This window comes from Cetorhinus maximus, unplaced genomic scaffold (genome assembly GCF_964194155.1).
Source record: "Cetorhinus maximus unplaced genomic scaffold, sCetMax3.hap1.1 HAP1_SCAFFOLD_320, whole genome shotgun sequence".
NCBI lineage: Eukaryota > Metazoa > Chordata > Chondrichthyes > Lamniformes > Cetorhinidae > Cetorhinus > Cetorhinus maximus.
Window position 1 is genome coordinate 359,173 of NW_027596270.1, and position 13,413 is coordinate 372,585.

The 13,413-nt window shown below is 44.7% G+C and overlaps 1 protein-coding gene across 1 annotated transcript in view; it reads left to right on the forward strand.

The window, feature by feature from the left end:
• The window catches only part of LOC144673250 (uncharacterized), an 80,520-nt gene that overhangs the window by 38,456 nt on the left and 28,651 nt on the right, over positions 1-13,413 (forward strand). Inside the window, 1 exon segment of the mRNA XM_078535176.1 lies at positions 11,002-11,425. Coding sequence (XP_078391302.1) covers positions 11,002-11,425 — 424 coding nt within the window.

A 13,413-nucleotide genomic window follows, 5' to 3' on the forward strand; every position in this document is an offset into this window, starting at 1 on the left:
GCGTGGTCTCGCCGAGGCCTTGTATAATGGGGGCAAAACTTCCTTACTCTTAAAACAGCACCTCCCTCGCAAGGGGAGAACCGACATGCCATTCGCCGCCCTTTATTGCTTGCTGCCGCCAGCTGGGCAGCTTGCCGCGTTTCGGGTGTGGGGCACCCAAATCCTCCCACGCGTCAACGTTGACCAGGGCTCCGCAAGGTGGCTGAAGGGTGCAACGCTAAAGCAATTCACTCCAGGGCGTCGCCCTGGCTCCCTTTGAGTGAGGGGCACTCGGCGAATCCCAAGTGAAATTGGCACCGTTCTCCCTTTTGCCCCACATGCAATGATGATGGTGCTGATGATGATGGTGTGTGTGTGTGTGTGTGCACGTAACTCCTGCCATTTCGTCTTACCTGGACCTTTGGTGCTCTGAGACCCTTTACTGCATTATTTCAACTCTTCGGCCTGCCACTGGTCACTTGCCTACCTCCAACCTGATACGCTTCACTGACTTACTCTACGACTATGTCGCAACCTCTCCTATCTCTTAAAGCCTATCTTTCCTCTTAAGAGGGAAACTTTTCATTTAAGTCCAACAGTTCTGACATGCAGTCAGAGCCACATTAGTTGGCCAATGTTTGGGTGACCTTTGACCCTGCCTAAACTGGCATCCCAATGAGGTCCTGGCTGCCTTTTATTTCACTTTTTAAAACAAAGGGGAGCCTCTCCTGATTAGAGTAACCTTATTTCAAAAACTGTGTTCCCTCTTATAATGTTTTATTTCTACTTTATTCCATGACCAGCCGTTCCACCTCACATCCTGAAATGGCGTCGCTTCCCCCTCCATCTAACGGCTTAAATACCGGGGCGGCCGCAGGGAGGGGGCGGGGATAGCCATCGCCACGCCCCCTCCACCAATCACGGCGGGCGTTTCTGCTTCGCCCATCGCGCGGCGGCGGCCCGCCGTCCAATCAGCTCCCCACCACCTCCAGACCCCGCGCGGGCGGCGGGCGGCTCGAGCTTTCCCGCCAACGGTCGGAATTCAAAATGAGGACCACGTGGTTGGGGTGGTTATTCGGCCCCTCCCGCCATTACAAGCCCCTTTCCCCAAAAATGCGTCGCAAAAAGGCATTAACATGCTAAAGGATATGGTGACCTATCTTCTCAAAATACATGAAGATGAAGACATTAAGATGACTGAAAAACAGAACATCTTAAAAGGCATTCGCAAAAGGAGACCACATCTTCTTAAAAGGCCATGAGATGACTAAAAAGGACATATTTTCTCAAAAGGCATTAAGATTATTGATAAATAGAACACATCTTCCCAAATGACTGGAAAGGAGGACAAATGTTCTAAAATGCATTAAGATACAGAACATATCTTCCCAGAAGGCATTAAGATGACTGAAAAAAGAACATATCTTCTTAAATGCATTAAGATAACCAAAATGAGGACATATACAAACATATGAACTAGGAGAAGGAGTAGGTCACAAGACCCTTCAAGTCTGCTCCGCCATTCAATAAAATCATGGCTGATCTGATTGTAACTTCCTCCTACCCCTGATAACCTGTCACCCCCCTTGTCAATCAAGAATCTATGTAGCTCTGCCTTACAAATATTAAAAGACCTTGCTTCCACCGCCTTTCAAATAAGAGAGTTTCATGACCCACCACCCTCCGAGAGAAAAAATTTCTCCTCATCTCTGTCTTAAATGAGTGACCCCTTATGTTTAAATAGTGACCCCTAGTTCTAGATTCTCCCACAAGAGAAAACATCCTCTCCACATCCACTGACCCCTCAGGATCATAAATGTTTCGATCAAGTCACCTCTTACTCTTCTAAACTCCAGCGGATACAAACCTAACCTGTCCAATGCTTCCTCATAAGACACCCACCCATTCCTGGTATTAGTCTCGTAAACCTTCGCTGAACTGCTTCCAACGCACTTACAACCTTCCTTAAATAAGGTGACCAATACTGTACACAGTTCTCCAGGTGTGGTCTCACCAGTGCCTTGTACAACTGAAGCATAACCTCCCTACTTTTGTATTCAATTCACCTCGCATAAACTATTACATTCTATTAGCTTTCCTAATTACTTGTTGTATCTGCATACTAACCTTTTGTGATTCATGCACTAGGACACCCAGATCATCCAGAATCTTAAATCTCTGCAATCTCTCATTATTTACATAATATGCTTCTTTTTTATTCTTCCTGCTAAAGTGGACAATTTCACATTTGCCCACATTGTACTCCATTTGCCTGGTCTTTGTCCACTCACTTAACCTATCTATGTCTCCCTCTTTATGTCCTCTTCACAGCTTACTTTCCTACCTATCTTTGTGTCGGCAGCAAATGTAGCCACCAAACTATCTGCCCCTTCATCCAAGTCATTTACATAATTTGTAAAAAGTTGAGGTCCCAGCATTGATCCCTGCGGCACACCACTCGTCACATCCTGCCAACCAGAGAAAATCCATTTATGGCTACCCTCTGTTTCCTGTTAGCCAGCCAATCTTCTATCCATGTCAATACATCCCTACACCCACGAGCTTTTATTTTCCACAATAGCGTTTGTGTGGCACTTTATCAAATGCCATCTGAAAATCTAAGTACAGTACATCTACTGGTTCCTCTTTATCCATAGCACATGTGGCTCCTTCAAAGAAGGCCAATAAATTGGTTAAACATGATTCCCCTTTCAAAACACCATGTTGACTCTGCCTGATTGCTTTGAGTTTTTCTAAATGCCTTGCTATAACATCTTTAATAATAGCTTCTAACATTTTCCCTATGAGAGATGTTAAGCTAACGAGCCTGTAGTTTCCTGCTTCCTGTCTCCCTCCCTTCTTGAATAAAGGAATCACATTTGCTATATGCCTATCTAATGGAACCTTCCCAAAATCTGGAGAATTTTGAAAAGCTTCTTAAAAGGCATTAAGATGATCAAATATCCCCTCAAATGCATGGAGGCGGCATATTATAAGGCATTAAGATAACTGAAAAAGAGAGCATTTCTCAAAAGGCATTAAGATAATTGAAAATTATAAAGGAAAATATCTTCTTTAAAAGGCATTAAGATATGGAAAAAGGGAAAATATCTTCCTAAGAAGCATTAAGAGGATTGAAAAAGAGGACATATTTCCTTAAAAGGCATTAAGCTGGCTAAAAAAGAACATAACCTCATCTTATTGATGAAAAATTGGGGGAAATATCGAAGGCAAGTTAATCAACGGTCAACGCCAGGATGGTTGATCAAGGCCAAATAATTGCCTCCATGTCCAAACAAGAGTTGTCAACACAGGCCATCAAGAGTCACTAAAATTTCTTGAGGTGCAACCACCCACTAAAAACTTAAATGTAGCCCAAGAGTTTCGGGAAGATGACGGTGTAGTGGTACTGTCACTGGGCTAGTAATCCAGCGGTTCAGGCTAACGCTCAGGGGACATGAGTTCCAATCAAGAAGATTTAGCAGAAGCGACATATATTCAGAAACAGGAACCTGTCCTCTGCAGGCAAAAGGAACATGTCCAGGCATTACGCCTTTTTTTGAATTAAACAAAAGCCTGGGGGGAAACAGTTCCCTTGGTGCATTGTCCAAAGTAACACCTTGACCAATCTGCTAAGTGCAAGACGAAAATCTTCGCAGCATGTCTCCTCGGCAATACACAACTCTCATCTATTCTAAACAATTTGGTAGATATGATGCCTTTATAAAGCACCTTTCATGGCATCCCACAGCACTTTACAAGTCAATGAAGTACTTTTGAAGTGTAAGCACTGTCGCATTGTCGGATTACCAATGTGATTACTGCTTTTTTCAGTGTCATTGGCCAAGAGATAAATGCTCATGGCACAGTAGGGATAATTCCTCTGCTCATCTTCGGAATAGTACCCTTGCAATCCTTTACATCCAGCCGAGAGGGCAGATGGGGGGCCCTCGGTTGAAAGCCTCATACGGCAGTGCAGCATTCTCTCAGCACTGCATCAGGAGTGTCAGCCCAGCTTGTGGGCTCGAGTCACTGGACTGGGCCTTGAATCCACAACCTCTGACCCTGCGGCCAGGCTGCTAGCCAACAAGCCATGCTGGATATACAGTCAGGTTTTGTTTTCAAAAATCAGGGTGATTTGATTGAAGTGTATACAAGATCCCGAACGGCCTTGACAAGGTGGATGTCGAAAGGATGTTTCCTCTTATGGGTGAGTCCAGAACTAGGGGGCACTGTTTTAAAATTAGAGGTCGCCCTTTTAGGACAGAGATGAGGAGAATTTTTTTTCTCTCAGAGGGTTGTGCGACTTTCGAATTCTCTGCCTCAGAATATGGTGGAGCCGGAGTAATTGAATATTTTTAAGGCAGAGGTGGACAGATTCTTGTGAGGCAAGAGAATCAAAGGTTGCCAGGGTTAGATGGGGATGTGGAAATCGAAACACAAGAGTCATGATCTTATTGAATGGCGGAGCAGGCTCGAGGGGCTGAATGGTCCACTCCTGTTCCTATTTGTTATGTTCTAATGTTCCAATCATGTCAATATTTCCTATGGGGAAAAAATGTTAACATCTCCACTGTTAGAGGTGAATAAGATTAGGGCAGGTTTAGATAAAGTAGACAAAGTAAAGCTGTTCCCATGAGCGAGGTACAGGAGACATAGACTTGAGGTTTTGCACAGGGGATGTGGGGGAGATGTGAGGAAGAACTTTTTTACACAGCGAGTGGTAATGAACTCGCTGCCCACGAGGGTGGTGGAATCAAAGACGATGAATGATTTCAGAAGGAAATTGGGTGGAAACCTGATGGAAATAAACTTGCAGGGGTACGGGGATAGAGTAGAGGGAATGGGACTGACTGGATTGCTCTACAGTGGACCAGCATGGACTCGATGGGCCAAATGGCCTCCCTTCTAAGTGCTAATGGCTCATTGACTATCATCTGTGGCCTTATACCCTACTATTGAACAAAATGTTAAAGTCTCTTTTCCTACATATATCCAAAAACTTTCTACACAAATTTCCATTTGCTTTTTCAACTCATTAAAACTTCTAGCATACAAATTGAGGCTTTAAAAAAATTACGCATTTCACATGATTAAATTTATCCATAGGGTTTTTATTTGAAAGGGCCGACTTTTCTACACGACAGCAGCACAGAAACAGACCATTCGGCCCATCTGCTGCATGCCAGTATTTCTGCTCCACATGAGCCTCCTCCCACCCCCTTACCACATCCTTCTGTTCCTTTCTCTCTAATGTCTCTCCACTTCCCTTTAAACATATCTATGCCGTCCACCTCAACTCCTCCCGGTGGTAGCGATTTCCACATTCTCACCACTCGCTGGGAAATGAAGTTTCTCCCGAATTCCCCATCGGAGTTTCCATTCAAAAGGTCTCAACCTCTTTCAGCACTTTGGGTTTAAGACTCAATATCCATTTACTTACAGCTGTATTTTCACTGTCTAAATATATATCAAAGGCTCCTTGGCAGCTGGAATATAATGGCACTGAGACAGACGAGTCACTGAATGTTCTGGTTCAACCCTCATCAGTGCTTGCATTATTTTTCAAAACTATTTAAATGAAATGCTAGAGGGGGAAACTTTATTTTGAAAGGAGGTGATTATTTGTGTAGTGATTTAACATCTCCTACTTGGGCAGCCCTTCAGGTTCGAGGATGACTTGCTTCCACTCCAGTCCGATGGGTTCTATGGTGGCTGAGAAGCCCAGCGTACGATCTGCAGACTGTGCCACATGCAGAGGCAGCTGGAGATTGAAGGGTGGGGCGGATGGCTCGTGCACGGGTTTGCGCGCTCTCTCGGACACCTGGGCTTCACCTTCACAAAAGAACCTCCTCCATCCATTTTGGTCGGTCGCAAGCCAGGGACTCCCATGAGTCGGTGTTACTTGGGGGGTGGGAAAGGGGGGGAAATAAGTGTCACTGAAGCGTCTCCTGCCTCCATTGAGTTCTGAGTACAGCAGTTGCTTCCGGAGTCTGGTATCAGGCATATGAAAGACCTGTCCTGCGTAACAGAGTGGGTTTGGAGTGATTTGCGCCTCACCACTGGGCATACTGGCTTGGGAAGAGGAAGCTGGGGTTGGATGGCCTTTTTAGTTTAAAAAATAAACTGCAGGAATAATTACGCATAATTATGCTTTTGAGGGATTCTGCATAGAGATGGTTGGATATTTGAGACTCATTTTAAGATTTTCTCCCCCCCAAACACACCATACGTTGGGAAGTCAAGATGCCAAATGTGCTGATGGTGTAGCATATTAAATTATTCTGCTAGCATAGACGATACCCAGAGGGACTCACCAACTTGGTAATAATATTATTTATTCGCCAATATGCAAATATTTGAGGTTTAGTCGTCAGAATCCTCCACACCCACTTCAAACTCGCAGGCTTCTTATCTAAAATGGAACGCAATTTATTGGCTGCGATCTCACCTTAAATCTGGCCCTTCCACTAAAGGAAATGTTACCTATTTCGCTTTCTTTGGAACAGAGGAGACCAAGGAGTAGAACGTAAGTAGTGTACAAAATTAGGCATTTTATCTGTAATGAAGAGGGCCATGATGCAGAGTGGATATGAAGTACCCATTTCCCTCAGGAGCTCTGTATTTGAGAGGACTGCCTAAGTGTGTTGGTACTCAAACAGAGTCAGTGGGTGCACACTCGCCCAGGTGCATGTAGGAGATTAATAGGAGTCAGGTTGTCTTGAGGTTTTGAAAGATGTAAAGGATAGCGGTGTTTAGCTTGAGGGACAAGTAACTAGGTTAGATCTAAAATTTGCGTTTTTCGAGAAGTTGAGAGTTTGTTTGAATATCAAAGGGGAATCAGAGATGCCAAAAAACATCTTTACATTTCGCAGGGAGTTCCATAGGTAGATTTTATTGACCCCAAAAGCAAAGACAAGACAGAAACATAAAAAGATTTTATATGTGGATGGATTTGAGTTTCAAAGAGGTGTGAGAACAATGGAACTGGGATGGAAGGGGAAAGAGTTTAGGATTAGAGATAGCTGGAGCTCTGGGCCCGGAGAGTTTGCCATTTGAACCGGCCATTCAGTCAACAGAAAAGTCCTGGGCTGCAACAAGCAGTTTTATTTTGAAGTGGATTCCAACGTAGAGTGGAAGAGGTTAGAGGTCATGTGCTATGCCTTTATTAAAGCTACAACACTTCACCTTGTGTAATATTACTGGATTTTATAGTTAACCATCTATAAAGGGACTGTTGCCTGGGAGGTGTTGCCTGGGAGGTGTTTACTTGTAGGATTGACCAAGTAGAATTTTCCTTTCTTTGGGGAATGTTTTTTAAAAAACTAACATTAATGGTGTAACTAATCTTGTGTGTTTAGGTTTCCTTTTATTGTTGCTAATAAAACTTTTGGGATTTTAAGAAATAAAAGTAAAAGCATTACTGGACTTCTTACTAAGATCAGTACATCGCTTTGTTTTCAGAATACAAAACAAAGGGTATAGTCCATAAGACAAGTTTCCCTGAGATTTGGTTTGCTCAGCAATTAACACCGGCTGTGGTTATAACAATGGAAGATGGCCACACTCCCAAGGACCTTCCGTGTAGCAAGGTACATGGACACAAATTACTAGTGGACAACCAAAGCAATGGTTCAGGGATAATTGTAGCCATGACACGAAGGCCCTAACCATCGACAATTGCACCTGGGAGTCAATTCTTTTAGGTTGGCATGCTATGCCACAAATGGCCAGTGGCAACAATCCCCAATGTCATTTGGCAGCTTCATGGTGCAATGCCCGAGACAGAACCTGTCACTTGGCCTTCAAAGAGAAAGGTACACCAAGTGAAGACACCCCTCTGAATGGATCATTTGCTACCTGCCCACCATTGCCCACAGATTGACCTCACCAAGGGGAATGTTGGTGTCCTTCAACAACCAGGAGACAAATTTAATGTCATTGGCAGAAGGATTAGATGGGCATAGATACTGAACTAGCCCTATAAATACTGTGGCTACGAGAGGTCAGAGGCCAGGAACCATGTGACAAGTAACTCATCTCCTGACTCCAAAGCCTGTCCACCATCTGCAAAGCACAAGTCAGGAGTGTGATGGAATACTCCACTTGTCTGGATGAGTGCAGCTCCCACAACACTCAAGAAGCTCGACACCATCCAGGACAAAGCAGCCCCGCTTGATTGGCACCCCATCCACAAACATTCACTCCCTCCACCACTGATGGTACACACTGCTGCTACTATCTACAAGACGCACTGCAGGAATTCACCAAATCCCCTTCAAAGCACCTTCCAAACCCACAACCACCACCATCTAGAAGGACAAGGGCAGCAGACACATGGGAACACCACCACCTGGAAGTTGCCATCATTGTCACTCACCATCCCGAGTTGGAAATATATCAGCCATTCCTTCACTGTCATTGGGTCAAACTCCTGGAACTCCCTCCCTAACAGCACTGTGGGTGTATCTGTACCACAGGTACTGCAGCTGTTCAAGGCAGCTCACTACCACCCTCAAGGGCGACTAAGGATGGGTAATAAATGCTGGCCCAGCCAGCATAGCCCACATCCCATGAATGATTTATTAGAAATTCATATGTGATGGGTACAGACAGCAACTTTATACACATTTATTGGAAGTGGACATCGCTGGCTTGGTCAGCATTTATTGCCCATCCCTAATTGACCTTGTTCAGACATTAAGAGTCAACCACATTGCTGTGGATCTGGAGTCACATGTAGGCCAGATAAGGACAAGGACATCTGAAGGTCAGTGAACCAGATGGGACTTTACAACAAGAAAAAATGGTCAGACATGGGGTCTACTTTTTTTTTTTTGCAAATTGAATTCAAATTTCACCATTGGGATTTGGACCTAGGTCCCGGAGCATTACCCTGGGTCTCTGGAATACCAGCCTGGTGACAATACCACTACACCACCACTTCCCCAAAAAGTGCACTTGGAAATCTGCGTGTCATGCTGTAACCCACAAGGCTAGGGACCAATCCCAGTTGGCACAGACATGGGCCAAATAGCTTCACTATGCTGCAAATCTAAACAAAAATTGCTTTTAAAGTTATCCAGGGTTTGGGAACGTGTGTATACCTAATCCAGTTTTACAGAAACATAACTACACAGTTATCATAGAGAAAAAAATTCCAAGGTAGCTGACTCCAGGATAAATTGCATAAGTTATTCATTTTAATAAATCAATTCCTCACGAGTGACAGACAGCTCTAACACAAAAGTCTTTGATGACCCACATACAAACCTGCATTTATGAAATCAGTATTTACAGGAAATTCTTCAACAGGAAAATGAAAAAGTGGATGACAAACAGGTTTCATGCAGCAGTTAACAAAATGTTGAAGCTTTTTTTTTTTATAAATTCATTTTTTTTTAAAAAAAATTCAACTGCAGTTAATCCCTTCACTAAAGCTACTTTGCAAAGTCAGATAACAGTCACCGTACACATTAATAATTTTATTTAAATTCTGAAGTTCCTCAAATAACCGTAGTGAGTTCAGTTATCAATTGGAAATAGACTGAAACGTTAAGTTGTGCGAATTTTGACACTCCCAATAGCATTCCTTTCGTGAAATAAAATGAGACTCACTCAGCTGTAATCTGTACAAGAAACAGCTTTGTTTACATTTTCAGCAAAAAAAGTGAGTTTACTTGCATTGCTCAGAAATCACATCTTTCATTTCTTTTGCACACATTTGGCATTTCCTTATTGAATCCTGGCCTTTCACCCACCAACTCCCCCTGCAGTGACAAGTTTCTACTACCTCCTCCTGTTGGGAGGAGAGGAAAACAAAGCAGTGCCGTCAATAGTCAGCCATTCTGCCAAAATATTGGCCTCAATTAGTGTTTATGTGCTTGAAACAAAGGTTCAATTTTTTTTAAAAATTGAAGTGTTGCTCGACAACCACACTGGACTCAGGTTTAAGTCAAAAATATCACGCCCATCATCTTTAAAAGTGGAGAGTCAGCAATTCAATCTACACTAGGGCTTCCAGAGACGGTCATTGGCTGTTAAATGATGGTGTTTACTATTACAACATCTACAAGAGCTATTGCTACTTTTAACATGGGATGGATAGAAGAAATGATCCCCGATATTGCATCAACACTTGGATGTACAATACAGCTTAAACTTAACCCAGATGTGTTTTCTTTTGTATGTTGCTCATTCAGACAAAGAGGGTCAGTCAATATGTTGCATTGACAACAGCTGGAGTTGCAGTAATGTGCTTAGGCAAAACCTCACACTCACCTAGCATGGCAGCTACCAGCTGCAGTGAAATACGAGTCTTGTAGTGCCTAGCCTTCAATTTTGGCCCATGCCCATGTGGACTGCCAAGTAGAATTTCATCTGCAAGCCAATCTCATTTAGTTAGTTGTGACAGGTGAAGGTCTTGCGATGAAACGGCTATGTTTTGTATCTGAATAGAAGGCATTGTGCATTAACAATCTTTTGGACTGGCAGAGCATGGAATGCCTCTGCAACAAGGTTACATTGCAGACTATGAAGGAGAAGAATAGGGAATTAAGCCGCGTCACCCACCAGAGGATACCAACGTTGGCCTTTGATACTGAAGTTGAGGTTTCCTCTCCCTTCATGTGTACCAAACACCATTAGATTGTTGGGCCTCAAACAGTGTTATTCACCCTTCAGTACATCCTCCATTTTCCTCTGAACACGGTAGGCATCGTCCGTAAACTTCTGCAGCATGGTATCCAACAAGCGGATGGTGGAAGCCCCAGACAGCTTCCCTCCAGGCAGGGTCTCGAGGAAGGGAATCCACTTCACGTAGCTGTGCGGGACTGACACGTTTATCTTCGTCCACTTCAGCAGCTCCACCGAGACGCCCTTTTCCGTCAGCATTCTCGCCATCGTGGTCTGGATCTCATCCGAGAGGACAAAGGTCGGCCGGCGAATCAGCTTGGCCCTTTTGCTCAAGGCTGGGTAGTCCAGCCCTAACAGGACGCGGTAAAGCCGGATCTCGTTGTACAGAAAGTGGACATTGGCCTGGTAAGGCAGCTGCTCGACCGGGATGGGGTTGATGAGGCAGCTGTAGATCGCCGACACCGGAATGAACTCCCTCAGAGAGTCCTTCAGCTTCATCTTGTTGGCCAAGTAGTGCAGGGAGAGCAGCAGGGCGTGTTTCTGGAGTGGAGGAGAGGAATTTCTCTGCAGAGCCTGGACGCACTCCAGAAAGTCGAACCTGTCAACCTGGTGGGAGGAGACACAGAAGAAGTGAGCAATCGCGTATTCAATGTCCAGGTTTGCAAAGTAGTCGACGGTGAAAACATTCAGGACGTCCTCAACGAACTTCTTCTCCCTGTAGCCAGGAGGGCCCAAGTCAATCTTGGTGCGGATGAAGTAGAACTGCTTGCCAATCCGCCTGAGCTCGCTGGCAAGGGCTGCGACCTCCCACGTGAACCACGTCGATGACAGGATGAAGAAGCCGACGTACTTGTCGACCTCCACCGTCTTCAGGTAGTGGCCCGACGAGAAGCCGGGTCCCCGAACGCTGGGCAGCTCCCAAAACACGGAGCTGGGGTTCCCCGGCCGGCTGTAAGGCGCCGGCTTTGTCACCTGTTGGGCGGGGCCGGTGGGTGCCGCGCCATCTTCGCCATCCTTGTAACCCATGACTGAATTAATGAAAGCAGACTTCCCCACTCTCGGGGTCCCGGTGACCGCCACATGAACCGTCACGCTTTCCAATCTGCTCCTCTCAGCTTTCACCAAAGATGCCACTTTGGATATCCCGCCACGGCTCATGGCATCTGAAAATCTTCCTATAATCCCCGCAATTTCCAAATCCATGCTCGTAAACTGAGAGAAAAATAAACCAGAGTTAGAATCTAATCTACAGCGTAGAACAAATAATGAACACACCGATGAGCTCCAAGAGTCCTCCTTCCGTTTCTTAGACCCACAAACAACACACGTGGGAGGAGAGAGGGAGTGGAGGTGCCACATAATGGATGGCACTAGTAATCCAGAGACACAGGGCAATGCTGTATGGGCCCGGGTTCAAATCCTGTCATGGCAGATGGTGGAATTAGAACGCCATAAAAATCTGTTACTAAAAATTTAGTGATGGCCACGAACCCATCTGGTTCACTAATTCCCTTTCGGGAAGGAAATCTGCTGCTGTCCTTATCTGGTCTGGCCTACATGCGGTTAATTCTGACACCCACGCCCCATGAATGAATCAAAAAAGTAACTCAATGCCAACTGAGGGAAGTCACCTTTTTCTCAGGCCTTGAGGAAACAGACAGGTCACTTTGTATAGATGGAGGCCTGATTTTAATCTCTTGCGTGCTAGTCTGCTAGATACAACAAGATTTGTCACACAAGGAGGCCATTCGATCTGTCAACTGAGCAATTCAGCTAGTGCCATTCCCCTGTAGTCCTGCATATTCTGCTGTCCTGTAGCCAAGATCTCACTATTTTTATGAAACTTAAATGGCTAAATTACATGTTTGAAAAAACCTGGATGAAGGCTTACAAATGACTGGAGCCATTGCTGGCCGACTCAAAAAGTAACTTCCTGGCACTCAGAACAGCTGCCACTTCGTTATCTCTGAAGAGATGCCAATGATTGTTGTGGCTGCAAAGATCAAATCCAAGGGAATTGTACAAAGACCAATTACATTTCTAAGGCCAAGGCCTGGCCAACAGAGAAGACCAGTCTAATAGTTCAAAGGACCCCAAAACCTCTTGGAAATGATTAATGGTTGAAACATTAACCATCAAGAATCCAGACTAAGGAATATAAATAAATCCTTTGTCCGAACCAAAGTGGAGAAGTGGGAGTCATATCACATGATTCCCTCACCACCCTAGCTGGGAGAACCAGTTACCCTGCCTTGTGGAGCTGCGAAGCAGATTGCTATCTTCCATAGAGCAAGTGGCAGCAGAACCAGGACTCTGTCCAAGTTTAAATGGCCCTAGTCCCCATCTACACTGTTTCTACTGGAACTTACTGCACCAGCGCCTACAAAGCTAATTAATCTCATCATAGAAGTTCTGCGCACTGGAAAATTGAATTATCCAGGATTAGTCTTCAACCTGCCGACTCTGAAAGGAATACATCATTGGACCTTTGATTCTGGACTCCAGTGAAATAATGCCTATTTTCTGTGGTCTTTGCCCTGTACTTCTTCCTTTATCCCTCTTTTGTATGAATGTAAAAGTGGGTGGGGGTGTGTGGTGTGGCAAACCCTGCTTTGTACGTGTAAAATAAAGTCCTCCGATTCTACCCTCGAGTTTGCTGTGGAGTGGTTAATAAAAATTGGATCACATCAAAACGGAGGCTTGGGGAAAAAAATGCCACCACTTTTGAAATCATTCATCCCCCCACTTCCACCGCCCCTCACGGTGTTAAAAAATAAAAATCCTCTTCCTCTTCCTCTT